Source organism: Callorhinus ursinus, unplaced genomic scaffold (assembly GCF_003265705.2).
Source record: "Callorhinus ursinus isolate GAN/ISIS: 27379988/994484 unplaced genomic scaffold, GSC_fseal_2.0 scaffold10, whole genome shotgun sequence".
Classification (NCBI taxonomy): domain Eukaryota; kingdom Metazoa; phylum Chordata; class Mammalia; order Carnivora; family Otariidae; genus Callorhinus; species Callorhinus ursinus.
Genome location: NW_027397072.1, coordinates 37,442,063 through 37,460,625, shown reverse-complemented (window position 1 = coordinate 37,460,625; position 18,563 = coordinate 37,442,063). Strand labels below are relative to the sequence as shown.

At 42.6% G+C, this 18,563-nt stretch overlaps 1 protein-coding gene across 1 annotated transcript in view; it reads right to left on the bottom strand.

The window, feature by feature from the left end:
• MERTK (MER proto-oncogene, tyrosine kinase) overlaps positions 1 to 18,563 on the bottom strand; it is a 99,258-nt gene that overhangs the window by 10,573 nt on the left and 70,122 nt on the right. The window contains exons 9-15 of the mRNA XM_025868190.2: positions 17,328 to 17,481; positions 14,727 to 14,880; positions 12,366 to 12,451; positions 10,947 to 11,042; positions 9,928 to 10,008; positions 7,375 to 7,467; positions 5,775 to 5,893 (exon numbers count right to left, since the gene is read on the bottom strand). Of these exons, the coding sequence (XP_025723975.1) occupies positions 5,775 to 5,893; positions 7,375 to 7,467; positions 9,928 to 10,008; positions 10,947 to 11,042; positions 12,366 to 12,451; positions 14,727 to 14,880; positions 17,328 to 17,481 (783 nt within the window). The remainder of the gene's footprint in view (positions 1 to 5,774; positions 5,894 to 7,374; positions 7,468 to 9,927; positions 10,009 to 10,946; positions 11,043 to 12,365; positions 12,452 to 14,726; positions 14,881 to 17,327; positions 17,482 to 18,563) is intronic.

Below are 18,563 nucleotides of genomic sequence, written 5' to 3'. Positions count from 1 at the left end.
TGAAGGTGTAGTGCATATTAGGCACTATTCATTTGCGTTATTTTTCCCAAGAACATTTATGTTATTCTTGCAGATTGTGACCAAAAGTAATTTAAAAGATAATTGTGTGGTAGAACTAAGAAATGAATTCAACAAGGTTACAGGATACAAGATTAAGATACAAAAATTAATTGTATTTCTATACACTTAGTGATGATCAATCCGAAAATAAAATTAAGAAAATAATTTCATCTAAAAAGAATTAAAAATGAAATACTTAGAAATAAATTTAACAAGAGAAATGCAAAACTTATACTCTGACAATTATGAAACATTGCAATTAAAGTAGATCTAAATAAATAGAAAGATAACCCGTGTTCATGGATCAGAAGAACCTAATATTGTTATGATAGCAATATTCCCCAAGTTGATCTCCAGATTTAACATAAGCCCTATCAGAATCCCAGCTGGCTTCTTTGTAGAAATTGACAAGCTGATCCTAAAATTCATACGAAAATTCAAGAACTCAGAATATCCAGAACAAGCTTGAATAAGAAGACCAAAACTGGAAGCCTCACATTTACTAATTTCAAAATTTACTAGAAAGCAACTATAATCAAGATACTGTGGTACCAGCATAATGATAGACACACAGATTAATGAAACAGAATTGAGGGTCTAGAAATAAACCCATAACTATATTGTCAAATGACCTTGAACAGAGTGCCAAGATCATTCAGTAGGGAAAAGAACTGGACCAGTGAGTGGGATATGCAAGAGAATGAAAGTGGACCCCACCCTGAAATCATACACGAAATTAACTCAAAATGGATCAACGACCTAATGCAAGAGCTCAAGTATAAAATTCTTAGAATTATTCATAAAAGCCAAAGAGTGGCAACAACCCGAAAGTCCATTAATAGATCAAGAGATAAATGAAACATAATATATCAATACAGTGGAGTATTATCTGGTCTCAAAAAGTAATGAAGTGCTGATAGAAGCTACAACATGGATGAACTTCAAAAACATGCTCAGTGAAAGAAGCCAGATACAACAGACCACAGACTATGATTCCACTGATCTGAAATTTCCAAAGTAGGTAACAAGAGAGAGACAGAAAGCAGGTTGCTTAAACTGAGGGTTGCTGGAGGGGGGGGGGGGGGGGAGGATGGGGTAAGTGGGTGATGGGCATTAAGGGGCAACATGTGATGAGCACTGGGTGTTATATGCAACTGATGAATCATTGAACTCTACCTCTGAAACTAATAATACACTGTATGTCCACTAATTGAATTTAAATAAAACAATAAAACTTTAAAAAAAAGAAAGGTTGCTTAGAGCTAGGAACATGGTGGGGAGGGGAGACTGGGAAGTGACTGGTAAAGGGTATGGGACTTTTTGTTAGGTGATGAAAAGGCTCTACAATTTATTGTGGTGATGGCTGCGAAACTCTGAGCATACCAAATACCACTGAGTTGTACACTTTAAATAACAGAGCTGTATGGTGTTTGAATTATATCTCAGTAAAGGTGTTATGGAAAAAAAAAAAACAATTCTTGTTCCAGGAAAAGAGAGGGAGACGGAAGGGGAAAGAGAGAACACAGACTTCTCTTTTTGTCTCTGGAGGCTGGTGGATGGGGATGTCATGCCTGGAGGAGTTGCCACCATCAGACATGTGGAGGGGCAGCTGCAGCTGAAAAAGCAGAAAGATGGAACAGTTGTGGACACGGGATGATGTTGTTGAGTTGAGAACTGACCAACACCGCAGCTGTCCTACCTCTGGGCTTCCTTGTGTTGAGATCCTTCTGCTCCTGCTAGTGTGGACCAAGACCACGTCTCAGTTATGCAGATGGGCTCCCCCAGGAGGGCCTGGGTGCTGGGCCCCAAGCGCCACTCCGTCTTCCATGTGAATAGTACGTCTGGAGGTGTGCAGGGCAGACAGGCAGATGACAGGACAGGACCCCAGTTCTCGTGGGGGTGGACACACCAAAGGGAGGCAGGCTATAAGAACATACGCATCAAGCAGAGATAAGAGCAACCTGCTCCAGAAGCTCAGCAAAGAAATGGATTCTCATGCAAAAATTTAAAAAATATTCTACACTGTCATTGTGGCTGTCCTTAAAAGACAGAAAGGAATAAAATGGCCGATTAAGAGGAAATACATGGCCACGATCAGAATGATCAGAATGAGCAAAGACCTAGTGATCTGAGAGCACACATGTGTTTTAGGAAAAGGAGGTTGTCTCATGGGTCAAAAGCAAAGAGGCAGAGAGAATGGGGTGATAAAGCAGGAAAGATAAGTTGGGCTCTGTAACAGATCAGATGGTTTCCATTGCGTGTAATATAAAACCCAACTCAAATGCTCCAATGAAGTCACAGTAATCAAGACAATGTGGGAGGGGCAAAGAATGGGCACATAGTTTAACAGAACGGAATAGAGAACTCAGAAATAGACCCACACGTACACAGCCAATTCATTTCTGACAAAGATGCGAAACTATGGGCACATAGTTTAACAGAACAGAATGGAGAACTCAGAAATAGACCCACACTTACACAGCTAATTCATTTCTGACAAAAATGAGAATTCAATAGATTAATGACAGTCTTTTCACAAATGATACTGGTCATCTATATGAAAAATAAAAGCGAACCTTAAGCCAAATGTCACACCTTATATAAAAATTAATTAAAAATGGATCACAGATTTAAACGTAGCACGTAAAAAAAAAAATCACAAAATTTTTAGAAGATAACGTAGGAGAAAAATTTTTTTATCTGGGTTTAGGCAAAGAGTTCTTAGACATGACAGCAAAAACATGATCCATGAAAGAAAAAAACTGATGAATTGCACTCAGCAAAAGTTAAATATTTTTACTCACATTAAGAGAATATGAAGACAAAAAAAAAGAGATAACACAAAGACAAGCTACGAAATCTTGGCAAATTGCATATCCAAGAAAGGTACTGTATCTAGAATATATAAAGCGCTCTCAAAACTCAATAATAAGAAAAACAACAACCCAATTAAAAAATAAACAGAAGACTTCAACAGACCCTCACCAAAGAGGATAGAAAGATGGCAAATAAACACAAGACAAGATGCTCAACATCCTTAATCATTAGAGAAATGTAAATAAAAGCCACAATGAGGTATCACTACCCACCTATCAGAGCAGCTAATAACCAAATCAAACCAAACCAAAAAACTACTGATAATACCAAGTGCTAACAAGAATGCAGAGCAACTGAATCTCTCATACACTGCTGGTGGGAACATAAAATAGTACGGCCACTCTGGAAAATCGTTTAGAAGTTTCTTATAAAATTAAACATACACTTTCCATATGACCTAGTATCTCACTTCCGGGTTTTTATCCTAGAGAAATAAGAAGTATGTTCACTCAAAAACCTGTATGTCATTTTTTTATAGCAGCTTCATTCATCCTTGCCCCAAACTGGAAACAACCCATGTGTCCCTCCACAGGTGAATGGATAAGCAAACTGGTACATCCATGCACTAGAAGGTACACAGCAATAAAACAAGGAATGAACTATTGATCCAGGCAACAACTTAAGTGGATCTCAAAGGCATACTGCTGAGTAAAGGAAGCCAAAAAGTTACAAACTGTATGATTCCATTCACGCAACATTCTCAAAAAGACAAAACTATAGTAATGGAGAACACATCAGTGGTTGCCAGGAGTTAGCCATGCGGCAGAGCAGGACTACAAAGATGTCGCAGGAAGAGGTATTTTTGGGTGATGAAACTGTTCTGTATCCTGACTATGATGATGGGTACATGATTCCATTTATGTGTTAACACTCATAGAACTGTACACCAAAAAGGAAAAAAGAGTCAATAACAATGTATGACAATTTTAAAAAGATTTTTATAAAGATTATAAATGGTCTCTATCTCTTCCACAATGATTCAGGAAAAAAGTCCAATAAGAGGCTACTCTATTTCCAAAGGGCCCATACGAGAGAGGAAGGTTGAACTTCACAAGTAAAAACAGACGATTGTTGGCCATCAAACAGCCCTGAATATGGGCCTGTATATTTTTACTGTTTTATTATAGAATTCACTCTTATGCAACATGAAATTCCCATCCTTCCAAAAATTATTAGAAAAATCATACCACATACCAGAAAACTAAATGGGAGTGAAATTGCCCATCAATATGAAACAAAATCCATTCAAGAGGATGGCATGCAGCCATTCACAGCCAATTGTCTGGAGGCTGCCCTGCCAGGGTGGGGTGCACAACGGGATGGGGCCATCAGAGAAGAGCCGAAGGCAGGGGCTCTGCAACCTGGGGGCCAGTCCTGCCTCCACCATTGCCCGATCTGTGCCTCAGTTTCTTCACCTGTGATTCTATTAGTAAGGACTTCCTATGGCTGCTGCGCCATTACTGCATGACTATATGCAAAATAAAGCCTTTACTAAGTGCTTGAGAAAGGTTAGCACTGTGGACGGCCTGCAGATAGGTGCATACCTCCTGAGCACCAGTCTGTGAAACACGTAGGCATGGAATGAAAGTTGGGATGTGAATGTCCGAAGGTGCCAATGATTGTGCTAAGATGTTGGAAATTGTAGTTTGTTTGTTTGTTTGTTTTTTCTCTTCCAGGCTTCTTAAAATATTATCGTCTTTCTTTTGGGTGGAAAAAGGGAAGAAAAACACTCAGCCATGCTGAGTCCCCTACTTTGGATTAGGCCCTTCATCTCTTCAGAGGAGCCGCAGTGATTTTTATAATAACTCTGAGATGTGGCTACAATTTCCTAACTCTGGTTAGTGACTGTGTGGGTGGAACACTTAAAGAAGTCATGAGGAAGAGAACAAAAATCTGAGCAGAAACCAAGGGGAACTGAAAAAGGAAAGATCACTTACAAACCTTTCTGGGAATAACAAAACAAGTAAAAGAAAAAGAAAAGGAAAGCAAAAAATAACCTTTCACATCCATAACACACAGGGTCAGCAGGACACAGACAAGAAGGTTCTGGAATGTTTACCCTAAATTGGGTCTAAGGGTTTTGTTTTTGTTTTTCAAGTGCCTTGCCAAATTTGATAAATGGCTGTTCCTGCAGATCTGTCTCTTGGGATGAGGACTTTCCTCATGAAGCCCCACAGTCAGTCATCTTTCTTGGGGGCCCAGGTCGGTCACCTGGATGGGACCTGTGGCCGCATGCTGGTGGGCGTGGTGCTTCAGTCTAAGCTCCTGTTTTTGTCGGGCTTCCCTGTGCTGTGGGATTCAGACAGCGTTTGCCCTATGGGGTCACCACCCCTCCTAGGGGCACTGTTGGAAGGAAAGCATGCCGGCCCACCAATTCACAACATGCTTTCCCATCCTGAGGACGGAGGGGCTCTTGATAATCGGAAAGGTGGACAGAGTATATTCAGGCTCAGTGTCCAGAAAAACAGCTCAGTACAACTTCCCTCTGGGTGAAATGGATCCTGCTTCCAGGGATTTCAGAGTGAATGAGTTGGAAAGAAAGAGGCCATTCTGTCAGCATGTGGGGCCCACCTGGCTCCATTGCAATGAGGCTTGAGCCATGAGACTGTGCGCCCAGCTGGCTTCTCCCCCACCCCCCTCCACCGCCGCTAAAATGGGAATAATAAATAAGGTGATGAGCAGGCCTGCTGTGTCCCCAGGGTACACAGTGAGTGCTGAACAAAGGCCAAATGTCCTCTCCCTCCCACCTTTATTTTCAAGGTTAGATGCTGAGGTTTCCCAGGCCCTGTCACGGAAGCCTGCGGGACTGTTCAGAGACAAGACAACTGGGTAATTACCTTGGGTCCTGTCTCTAGTCGGGAATAGAGTAAGTAGGTATGCAGATCCCCATACTTCATGAAGGGTAAAATCACCATGGGCTTTGGGATGCCTTGAGAGCTCATTTCTATACATACACCTGAAATTAAAACCAGAGAAAGTTACAAAGAGCCCTTTGTTAGCAGTAATCAGAAAAGCACTGCAGGAGCACTGGCCAAATTGAAACCATGTGCTCTCGAGGTAACAGTTAAAAACAAAATAAACATGGGGCGCCTGGGTGGCTCTGTTGGTTAAGCGTCTGACTCCTGATCTCAGCTCAGGTCTTGATCTCAGGGTCATGAGTTCAAGGCCCATGTTGGGCTCCATGCTGGGCATGGGGCCTCCTTAAAAAATTAACAAATAAAAAAAATAAAATAAATACCCATAACTCACACACAAGCTGTATTAGAATATGGAACACATGCTGGGTCCACTTCTTAGTAATTTTTTTCTTTCAGATTAGTAACAATCTTTGCATGAGAGGTCTCAAAAATTAATCTGTCACAGTATAGCCATCTAGACACCCATGGAGTTTTTGTTACACTGAGCCTAAGTGAGGGGTAGTGACTGCAATAGAATTTAAGGGCAAACTAATTTCATGGGATAGTTAAGTACCTGATCAGGTGAAAAAGCCCGGTGCCATCAAATGCTCAAAACTATTAAAAGAATTTTGAGGGCCAATAGGTAAAATTCACATCTCTAAATTTTAACAGTTATACACAGGAAACACCATTTATCATGAAAAGCTAGAACCAGAGCCCGTCACCTGATGGCAGGCTGGCAAAGTGCTTGCATATCACGGCCCGTCCATCGCAAAGCACGATGGTTCTCCAAGTCTGCAGAAATCAATAGCTGCAAAGGAGTAATAGCGGTTTCTTTGAAATGATTTTATAACCAATCATTATTTTTCACATCTCTCTGCAGCTTTGATCGTAATAAAACTTTGAAAGTTCCCCAAAGAATTTAGCACTTATCAAGATACAGGACAGAAAAAAAAGAAGTCAGCAGAATATTCAATTATGTTTAGGTCGCTCTTCCGTGTTGGAACTGTGGCACTTACATAGTAACCTCTTGATAGCTACAGGGCCACAAAACCAAATTCTATTAAATCATGTCCCATGACAGGCAGTATTAGATCCTAGGAAATCAGTACTTGAAAATACATTAATAAATTGTTTCTCAAAGATGATCTATGGAATGTATCTACTTTGACAGCTTTACCCTACCGGTATCTGATTCATGGATAACCTTAAATCCATAAAAATTATAACATGGTTTAACATAAGCTTTTGTCTTGCCTTGGAGTAACGTGCAGTCCCCCATTTTCACCCACAGTCACTTAGAACTCTGTGGACACTAAATGTTCCTGGCCCTTGGGGTGTCCAGGAAATGCAGGCCCATTTTTACCATCAGCTTCAGAAAATGTAACTGTAAGATGTCTTTGGGGTGAAAAACTCAATGGTACCAATTACTGTGGGGTCATACAAAGTATAAACTTATCTGCCCCAGAGACTTGTCCTTTGGTGCAGAGTGGATTAGCCAAGCCCCCCTGTCCCCCAGTCCCGCATTTCTCTGAGGTACCTAGGAGTCGGATGACATTGGGGTGGTTGAAGTCTTTCATGCACGCGGCCTCACTGAGGAACTCCTCAATCTCTCGCTGAGAAAAGTTGTCCACTAAAAGAGAGCATAGAAAATGGTAGGCACTGATAATTTACTCAGGAGGTAAGAGCAATTTTGTTCTCTGAAAGTAAATTCAGGAAAAGGCAAAAGTACAACAATAAACAGATGAGTGGTCATCAGGCAGGGGTGGGTGGGGAGGGATGGATAGATGGCACACGGGAAAATGTAGGGCAGGGAAACTTCCACATGATACTGTAATGGTGCACATAGGACACTATATTTGTCAAAACCCATAGAATATTCAATACAAGGTGAAAGCTAATATAACCTATGGACTTCAGTTAATAACGTATCACATGGGTTACTGATGTATCACTTGTAAAAAATGCACCACATGGACGCAAGACGTTAATGATAGGGAACAGGGGCATGTGGAACTCTGTATTTTCTGCCCAATTTTTCTAGAAACCTAAAACTTCTCTAAAAATTAAAGTATATTCCTTAAAAAAAAAAAAAAACCCTGAAAGTCAAATGTAACTGATCTGTTGCAATTATTTTTGCCTTAAAAAAAGCAAGAACACATGCTTCTCTCAATCTTGCAAGGCTGGTTGCTCAATCATGCCTTGTGGACTGGATATACTTTTCTAACTTCCACACCATACCATTTTGGGATTAAACCAACTTGAGAGAGACATCTAAAATTCTATATTATGTTAGGGGAAGCAAGCCAGTCACAAGAGGATTAAGTACTGTGTGATTCCACTTTTACGAGGTAATTAGAGAAGTCAAATTCATAGAGACAGAAAGGGGGGATGGTGGTAGCCAGGGGCAAGTGGGGGCAGAGGAGATGGGAAGTTGTTTAATGCATATGGAGTTTCAGTTTTGCAAGATGAAAAAATCCTGGAGGTGGATGGTGGTGATGGTTGCACAACAGTGTGAATGAACTCAATGCCGCTGAACTACGCTCTTAAAAATGGTTAGGATGGTACATTTTAGGTTATGTGTATTTTAGAAACAAAGAAACAAGGAAAAACAAAGAAAAACAAACATAAAGCCAGGCACGAATTAGGGATTTGCTATAACACTAAGTATTGACTGAAATCACATGTGCGTGCATATAGCGTAGGGTCTGGACATTCTGTGGGCTTTGTATATATTAATTTTCTTATTAAAGCGAATTTAAGAAAAGTAAAAAATCATATAGACCTGCAAAATGTCTGCCACCTTTGCCCTCACCTATTATCTTTGCTAAGACAACTAGGTGGGTGGAACAGAAAGGGTAGGGTATGCCTGCAAACTCCACCCCACCCTCCCCAAGGGACCAACATCCTAGGCAAATGAGGATAAGCCTGTGATGCAGAGGCCAGAGACTATTCTTTCAATCTTTGATAATTAGCATAGATACAATTCTTAGGCAAGTGATTCTAATTCAAAGAAGAGCATGGCCAAGGCCAGAGAAGAAACAGATTCCAGGCCTAGCCCCTTTTACAAGATCCCCCCCAAACCTTCCACTGGTAAATGGGGACGATGGAAAGAGCCTTCACATGGACCAGGTTCAGATACAATAACGCAAGGGGCAGGAACAGTGCTGAACGTGCGATCATGTTCTGCCACTGCAGCCTGGTCAATGCGTGGTGATGAAAAAGTCCAGCACAACCTTCTCCCTTTTAAGCTATCTGACTTCGACAAGTCACCCCGTCTCTGAGCCTAGTTTCCTTATCGAGATAGACATCTGCACAGATTCTGGAGTGCCCCAAACAGCATCTGTCTTTACTTTTGTCAATGCTGTAATTCATTCTCCTCTACACTGCCACCAAAGTCAACTTTCTAGAATGTGATCTGCTTTTGTTCCTCATTTGCTTAAGACTCTTACTGGTGTTCTCCTACTCGTGGGATAAAAGCAGATTCTTTGTGACGACTTACAAGGCCCTTTCTGACCCGGCTGCAGGCTCTCTTCCCAGCTTGCTTGGAGGTTCCAGCTTGGGATCACTGCTCTTCATAATATCTTCATAACTATCTCTCCTCTCTCTGGGAAATGTACCTTCCAGGCAGCCCACAGCTTCCTGAGGACTATGCAACCATCCTCAAGTGAGAAGTGATCCCACCGAGCTGGCCAGATCAGCCAGGCCAACCCTTGCGGTCAGAGGTGGCTACCAGGTCAGCCTTGTCTCAGAAACTCATGACTTATTTTGGAGTCATTCACTTTACTAGGTGAGAGTGAAGGGAGAAGGGGGGGGAGAGAGAGAGAGAGAGAGAGAGAGAACGAGACAGAGAGGGAGGTGTAGTATAAATAAGAAACGGAACTTCCTCTAGTGTAAAGAATATACCATGCAGATATGCAGAGCTCCTGACGGTCACTTTCCCTCTGTGACCACACAGTGTTCTGGATGGCCTTCTGACCCATCAGTGACTGAGAGCATGACACATGAACCCCCTCACTGGCCCTAGAGAGCACCAGGTTACTGACCCAGCTGCCCACACTGGCTGGAAGGTGTTTCATCAGTGATAACTCACACTTCATGGTCTTCACGGCCACTTTCTGAGAGGTCCCATCTTGCTGCTTAAGATTTCCTTCCATCACAGACCCAAACTCTCCTGTGAAATAAGACAACATCTGTATAAGACAACATTGTGCAGAATCTCCCCTGACCACAGAAACGCTACAGTTCCCCAGCTGCTTTTTTTTATGTGGCCGGAGAGTGACCAGTATGTGGCAGCCGGGCAGGGCCTGCTGGGGCCACCCATGCTCGCACACCAGGGACACAGGTCATACACTAGCCTCCTGCTTGTCACAAGCTTGCTTGGCTCAGGCTCGGCTCAGCCCATCATTTTATTAAGCATTATAACTGATCCAAGACACTTACAGAACAACATGGCAAATGTTATCGACATTTATAAAGTAGAAATTCTAAATATCATTATCATTCATCCTAATATCAGTTTGACAAATTAAATATGTATTTTCACTTTTGTTCCTATTTAACTAATTAGGAAAGTGCCCAAAACAGTAAACTTAAGAATTAGAGGTATTTAGAGTATATAGGAAACCGACCAATGGATTGCGTGCTTTTCTTTCTTTCTTTTTTTTTTTTAAGATTTTATTTCTTTGACAGAGAGAGACACAGCGAGAGAGGGAACACAAGCAGGGGGAGCGGGAGAGGGAGAAGCAGGCTTCCCACTGAGCAGGGAGCCCGATGTGGGGCTCGATCCCAGGACCCTGGGATCATGACCTGAGCCTGGCTCAGGTTAAGCAGACGCTTAATGACTGAGCCACCCAGGTGTCCCTGGATTGCGTGCTTTTCAATGAAGGAAGGGAATTAATATTTTTCAAGGGCCTACTGTCCGTGCAAGGCACTGTAGAGGTGCTTTTCATATGGCAATTCGGAGTTTCAAAAACCAAATTGTAAAATAGAACTGTTTGTATTGTAACTTAAAGTCACAAAATGGTACTTTACATAATAAATACACATATAAAAAATACAGTAAACGGCTTACCTTCTTACCTCACATTTTAAAAGAAATAAACTCCTCACCTTCACCCAGGATTTTTCCGAGAATTAATAGATTCCTGTCAATCACAACATCTTCTAGTTTATTTTGCAGTTCCTCGCTGACTCCCAAGCTACGCACTATAAAGGAGGGACAGAGTATGTATTAAGAGTTGTCAGTGTGCTCTCTTTCATTTGAATAGAATTAAAATGGGATATACAGCCCTATCAAAGAGCTAAACATTTTCTCCATTTTGTACCCATGGCTCTCCCCCACAAAAAGCCTGTAATAAAATATCGCCCTTAATTCTACTATGATTAAAGTGAGGAAAATGAATTCTTCAGGGCAAGATTAATTCTGAAGGATTATGAAAATCAGAACCATATTTCTCTTCCCACCACGCAGTAGCAGCGACCAGCAATCGGATTCGTGTGTGTGTGTGTGTGGGGTGGGGGGTTGCCCTTGATTTAAAGGAGTAAGGAAGATAGTAGGTACTTTCGAGCGCAGTATTTGCTATTTTATCCCTAACTATAGTATACAAAAGAGCCATCGGCTTACCTCCCCTGTCCTAGGGAAGGAGTCCCAGTAACCGCAGGAAACACGGAGAGAAAAAGCTACCATCCTCATTACAATGACATAAAAAGTGCTAAGTTGAGTACTTGCGGGAAAGTGGAGAATAAGATCTTCTATAATAAGGTTATCAATATGCAGCACTGACAATAAGTGTTACCAATAAGAGGAATTAACCAATTCAATAACTCTTTGGCAAATGACTGTTTGTGCCACAGTTAAGAAAAGTAAAAAAATAAAAATGAAAAACATTCTACCTCGAACAAGTTTTTGTTTCATAGCACCCTGCTTTCTATCATACTTGTATTTGTTTTGTTGTTGTTGTTTTGGCAAGCATCCAGAAGCTTGAACTTGATAATATTTGCACATACTTTCTACACTGTTTCTTAATTATTCAAGAACACAGCTGTCCGTTTATTCTCACTCTTCACACTAGAAGGCTCCACTTCGATTCAGCGAAACTCAAACCATAATTGTTATAAAGTACGTTGGAAAATTGTTCTCTGAGTTGGTTGCCACAGAAAAGCGGGAAACAAGCTCAGAGATTTATGTCAATTGCTTTGCTGTCTTCTTTAAATCCCTGACCTCTAACCACATCTTCTCCTATCACTGTGGTGAATTCCTGTTTGTGGTGTTAGGAGTCTTTAACCCTGGCCACTTCACCTCAGGGCCCGCTCGAGAGTTCCAGCAAACCAGCCAACAGCAGAGCACATGGCAACGTCTGACTTAGCTACTTGCTGGTTTCTGGTTTTTGAAGACCTTTTGCACGTTAAAAATACCCATTCTTCGACTCCTTTGGCTTTTGTTATTAATCTGTTGATTGATTCGTTGTTCTCTCTTTGCTTTCAACCACTTTAACTTTTGCCAGAAAAGGGAAATGGATGTTAACTTACAGGTGAGTTCAATGGCTCGCCGACAGAAGGACTTCTTTGCTATATAATTGACGACTAATTCCGAATCCTCCTCTGTGAAGGCATTCCTGGGTGAATAAAAATAAAGACATCTCATACTATAAAAAAAGGGCAGCCAGGACAGGTGCTGATTCCACAAGGGTGTCACCAAGCCGCTGCCCATTCAAACGCCTCTTTTATGACAAAGACATTTCCCACTGGGAGAAATATGTTTCTTTCCTTAGCTCTATTTCAGGCCTGCTTGGCAAAATCAAAGCAACTCTGTCCAAGTACCCTCAAGAACCCAGAACAGCTGGGAAGCTCCCAATGGCCAAAGCCATAACAGTCTGAGCAATAAAATAAAGTAGTATTGGATTATAATCCAAAGTATAAAATGAATATCCATGAGCCCATACTGATATGTTTATCACTGAATACATAAATGAGGTGTAGAAACAAACCTATGCAGAAGTGTCCAAATATTTTATGTAGATACTCTGCCCGTCAGGGGTGGAGGAAGTGTAACTCCTCACCCTGGTAAGTGTGGGCTATGCACGTTGACTTACTTCCAGAGAGAATAGTAAGGAAAGGGAGAAAAATAACCGTGTCCCATTTAAGTGACAGAATTAATGTCAGAACCCAAGCATCATGTCTTCTAGGCCAGTGCCTTCCTCTCTGTATGCCAGGCTCCCTGTCACCACAGGGCCTTTGCATGTACTGCTCTTTCTGGTTGTAATGTTCTTCCTTTTGTCTTTCACCTAATTAACTCCTGCTCTTTCTTCAGATTTTAGTTCAGGGATCACCTCTGCAGGGAGGCCTTTCCTGACTTTCTTAATGCAGTCAAATTCACCCATTATACACTTTTACGTATCCCTTTATATAGGATTTAACACAGTTGCCATTTTATATTTACTTGTGTGATTACAGCTTGATTCTCCATCAACTGTGAGCACCCATGAGGGCAGGAGCAGTGCCTGCTTTTGTTCACTCTTGTATCCTAGGTTATCACCTAGAAGGCCTTTAATACATGTTACTGAGCTACTCTTAACTTCTGCAGAGGTTCTCTGCACCTGTTTTACAATGAGACTACAAACCACACCTAGATTCTGGGATGCATTTCAGTCAACTATATGTTCAGCATTTAGATCAGATTTTTGTCATTTCTTTAGAATAGCCATTCTTAGGGGGCGCCTGAGTAGCTCAGTCAGTTAAGTGTCTGCCTTCAGCTCAGGTCATGACCTCAGGGTCCTGGGACCAAGCCTTACTCAGTGGGGAGTCTGCTGCTCCCTCTCCCTCTGCCCCACCTGCCCCAACTGTGCTCTCTCTCTCTCTCTCTCCAATAAATAAAACCTTAACAAAATTTTATCTAGTCATTCTTAGAATTTACATACTAAGATAGAAAAATTATAGGATGGCATTAGTAGGTACTGAAGGTACCCAACCCTTAGGACTGGGATGGACACAAAGGGCAGTCAAGCCTCCGCTTTCAAGGCCCCTCCCCGAGGCAGTAGAAAGTTTTTGAATGGAACGTTCTACTAGCATTCCTAAGACGCAGAAACAAAGGTTGCTCAGCTCCCTCCAAAACAGTCACTCACCTTCCCTCACTCTGTCCCATCCCAGGCTGTTAACAACCTGCCTCTTACAGAATACCTCCTCCGCCTCATGAGTGATAAACTGGATTTCATGGAAATCCAAACTCACTACAGAGGCACTAGAGTAGAAAACTGAGTCAGAAACAAATTTGCACATATAGCCTTCTTTTCATAGGTTGATTTAACACGCCTGCACACCTTTGTTGATACTTAACTACTGTTCTCAAAGTCAAATGCATAGAAAATCAGAATAAGTGCCTCTTTTACACTGGAATGTGAAAATATAAAGTTTTTCTCTATTAGAAAAATCATTGATCATTACATAAAATGTATAAAATACAGCAAAAACAAAAAAAAAAAGAAAACACAGAATCATCCCAACTTACACCATCCAGAATTGCTAATGCTTTGTGGTGAATTTCCTTCTGGTATTTTTATCTATACATACATTTCATTGTTTTTTTAAAAAATAATTAGGATTATTTTTAAGACTTCTAACAAAAACCCTCATTTTACAGCAACCAAGTTTGAGTACTGAAGGCCTATTGATGCTCTTCTCTGTAAATGAGCCCCTTTCAAGGCCAGCTTCCACTGCTGGTTGTCTCTGTTGCACTGGTCTAAGCAAGGAAGCTGCCTGTCCCCAGGATGTACACAAGACAGGACCCCCCGCTGAGTACAGTGTGAGGAGCTGAGCCAGCAGGAGGGCATTACCCGTTGGCAGAACAAGCACGTGAGACCACTGAGCAAAACATTTTAAACTGAGGAGACTTACCCAAACTTTGTCTCCTGGATTCTTTTTCTGATGATCAGAGAAATATATAAAACCAACCCAATCAAAACAAATCCACAAAAGCAACCAAGGATGATGAGCACAGGATCTGTGTTGCCAGGTGCTGGGGTTGATGAGGGGGCAAAATCTACCCAACCTAGTAAAAAACCAATAGAATCCGTTGAAAACATTTCTCTGGGATCCAAAATACATAAGAAACACTGCCTTGGAAAAGGGAAAGAAGATAGTCAAAAGCTCTAGAACTTAGTCCTTTTATATTTTGTGGTCTACATATGCAGGCAGTCCTCACTCTGACGGTGCAAGCTGAGACCATGCACAGTGATCTTAATACTTAACGGGTGACTCTCTTCACGTCTGTTATGAATGTATAAGGAATAAGAAAAATGGCAAAACTCATATTTATCTGGTCTACCGTAATTTAAAACACTAGAAATATTGAGAATTAAAAGACTGCATTTCTTTGTAAAAAGCTGATCAAGAGTAGTTTGAATGGTACCTGTCTTCTTCCAGTCACATAACTTATGACATGGCAAGAATATATTTTCTGTACCGTGGAGAATTTTCATACTCCTTTCTGGGTTTGGATTCGTTCCCCACGTTTTACCCTTTGTGCTTTCAAAGCTGTGAACTGTCTCTGAGCATTCCTTTACATGAAGATTTTTGCTCATGTAACTTCCTCAGGGCCGTCTTCCTTTTTTTTGGCATGGTCCCTACGCTCACGTTGTAAGGTCACCTTCACCGCGTGCCCTGGCCGCAGAACTAGTCCACCACATGGCAGCCGTGTCTGCATTCCCACAGTCAGCTGTGCCTTCCACGTTCAATTCCAATTTCACTTCAACGCTTACCCGCTTCCTTTCCTTGCCACACTTCATCTTTGTTCACTGACTCCCTCTTCCTTTTTTTTTTTTTTTTTTTTTTGACTCCCTCTTCCAAGGACTTATTTTTATCAAGTGTCGTGTGGGTGTGTCCTGGGAGATAAGGAGGCAACATGGCTATAGGTCTTCCAAATGCATGTGATTTGAACCATGGAAGTGCAGTGTCCAACCATGGAAGTGCAGTGTCCAACCACGGAGAGACTTTGAGACGAGTGATAAGACTAGTCACGATCATGACGCACATCTGTTATTTACATGGTGGTTTCCGGACTGGACAGCTGGTGGTGAAGTGTACACTCCATGCAATTACTCACAGACACTACATGATGGTAACTCAAGTTCGGACCGTGTCTTTGGGGAGCCAGTGTTATTTAACCCAACCGTGGGAGCTGAAACGTATGCACGTTCGAGATGTGCAAAGCAAGGATTGCTGGAATAGCACAGCTTTGTAAAATGTTGGAGAGTTTCCCATGTATGAGGATGAAAGCTCTGTCTTCTCTCTCTCTTTTTTTTTTAAGATTTTATTTATTTATTTGAGAGAGAGAGAATGAGAGATAGCACAAGAAGGAAGAGGGTCAGAGGGAGAAGCAGACTCCCTGTGGAGCAGGGAGCCCGATGTGGGACTCGATCCCGGGACTCCAGGATCATGACCTGAGCCGAAGGCAGTCGCTTAACCGACTGAGCCACCCAGGTGCCCAAAAGCTCTGTCTTCTTAAACTCTGATTTTTTTTAACCCATGCCCTTAGAATGAGAATCTCATTGTCTCTGAATTTCTACCAGGGAGACACATCTTGCTTGCCATCACCAGTTTCCAATGCTCCCTAGGTATAGAGCCCATGGGCTGCAGGAACTGTAATATGGGTCCCTTTTAGCGTGTTTGAGGGTCACGAGAACACACAGACTGGAACTCAGTGGTCCACTCACAAGTCCTGTCTGCTGCAGGTACAAAGACCCTATTTGGCAAGAACTTGTAAATGCAAAAATCACACTGATAGAGATGCCCGTGCATGGAGTTTATGACAGCAGTTTCATATCAAGCGACCCAGGGGAGTGAGAATCAGAACAAAGGGGGCTCCCCTGGTCTATGGAAGCAAGTACCGCATCTGGGGCCACATGGGGCATCACAGGGGCAGCTTGCCAAAGGATACTCCAGCAACATGCAGAAGATGGCACACAGGGCTGAGCATTTAGCTCAGTGAGCCCCATGCCGTGTTAAGGAAAACTTCTGTAGGTAACACTTCATGTTCTGTACCAATCAATCATGAAGCACGTCAGCAAGGCTTGAGTGAGTAATAACCGTACTGCTTAAAACACAGAAAACAAACACTAGCCCATAAACAAACAGTGCCCATTATGGAGAGCTAAGGATTGGCCATACCCTAGCCTACCCGACTTTCAGTCACGAATACATCATTGAAACTAAATTCAATAGATCAAGTCAGATTTGGTATTCCAAAAGGACTCACCGTCCTCATAACTTAGCACCACCATCAATAGTAAAGGTAGTGGGAGGACTCACAGGTATCAGTGCTCTGTGAAGTGGGTTAGCATATCTTTATATGAAAAAACTATCTTCATCATCGCCAAAATTTCCTTCAGTCTTTGTGTTTCATTCTTAAACCAGATGCCCATCCCATGGTCAGTCTGGCCATCTGTGCATTGCTGGGGCTGACACATTCTATCAGCCGATAAGGAAGCCGGCTCTCACCGTGTGCAGGGATGAACATTTTCACTGGGTCACTGAAAGGCCCGACTCCCCCCTTGGTGATGGCGGCAATCCTCACTGTGCACGTGGCGTTATGGACTTGAACAGGAATCTGAGCATGGCTGCCATTCTGGCCAACTTCTTCAGACAGCTCTTTCTGGGGACAGAAAAGGAAGGAAGGGGAATGAAATCCTGAGGCGCCAGGGGCACGTCGCCTGCTTGCCCACAGTTCCTCTGAGGGAAGTCGTCCCACCCACAGCCCAGGGAGCAGCGGCTGTGTTTCCACCACATCCCTTCCTCACTCAGGCCACAGCTAACAGAACCAAAAGGTGGGCAGGGACACAGAATGCGCCGGCAGCAACCTCAGGCCTCGGGGCCTGGGCCAAGGCTATGAGGGCATGGCACTTAGAATGGTCAGCAAAGAAGCCTCTGGATGAGAGGAGCATGTAGCAGAGGCAGCCGGATGGCAAGAGCAAGGCTGGCTCCTTGAGACCCCCGCCCTCAGAACCGCCGCAGCCTAACGCCCAAGAGCCACACTGTACCTTGACCTTGAATGCCTGCCAACTTCCCTTGAGCCAGCATGAATGGGCTCCTATTCCTTGCAATTATAAGAGTTCTGGCTAAAATCTACATCGAGGAGGGCACGGACACTGTTTTTTTCCCCCTCCCAGTGTGATACATGCACAATTTTCTCAAATTTTGAAAATCTGGTTTCACTTTTACTTATTTTGTTTTATAACCACTGCCATGCAACACGCGCCATGAAAACATGGGGGGAAATGATTTAGAGAAAAAAAACAAAACAAAACAAAACTCAACCAGACCTGAGTGCTTATATAACATTTCCTCTTTGTTTCCAAACCTTGACGATGCTGTCCTCTGGCATAAGAAACTAATTTTATGTTGGGGGCTGGCTTTTCAAATGGGAACTGGAGGGCTGGTGAAGGCCGAAAGGAGGCCCCAGGAACCCGTCTTTAATCTCTGCATTTTGGAGATCTGATTTCACAGAGAGAAAGAGAGAAATGTCACACCATATGGGTGGGGCACAGATATCACGGATCACAGGGAGCAGGGGCCTGGTTTGGGTGGCAGCTTTATTCCCTGATCACCCTGTCTCATGCTGATCACTTCTAACTGGTGCAGGGTGGGGCCAGCTCAGCCCTTAGGGAGAGGGCAGTCCCAACATTCGTGACCAAAGGGGTTACCTGGGTCAGCCACCCAGAGACTTTCTAAATCCAA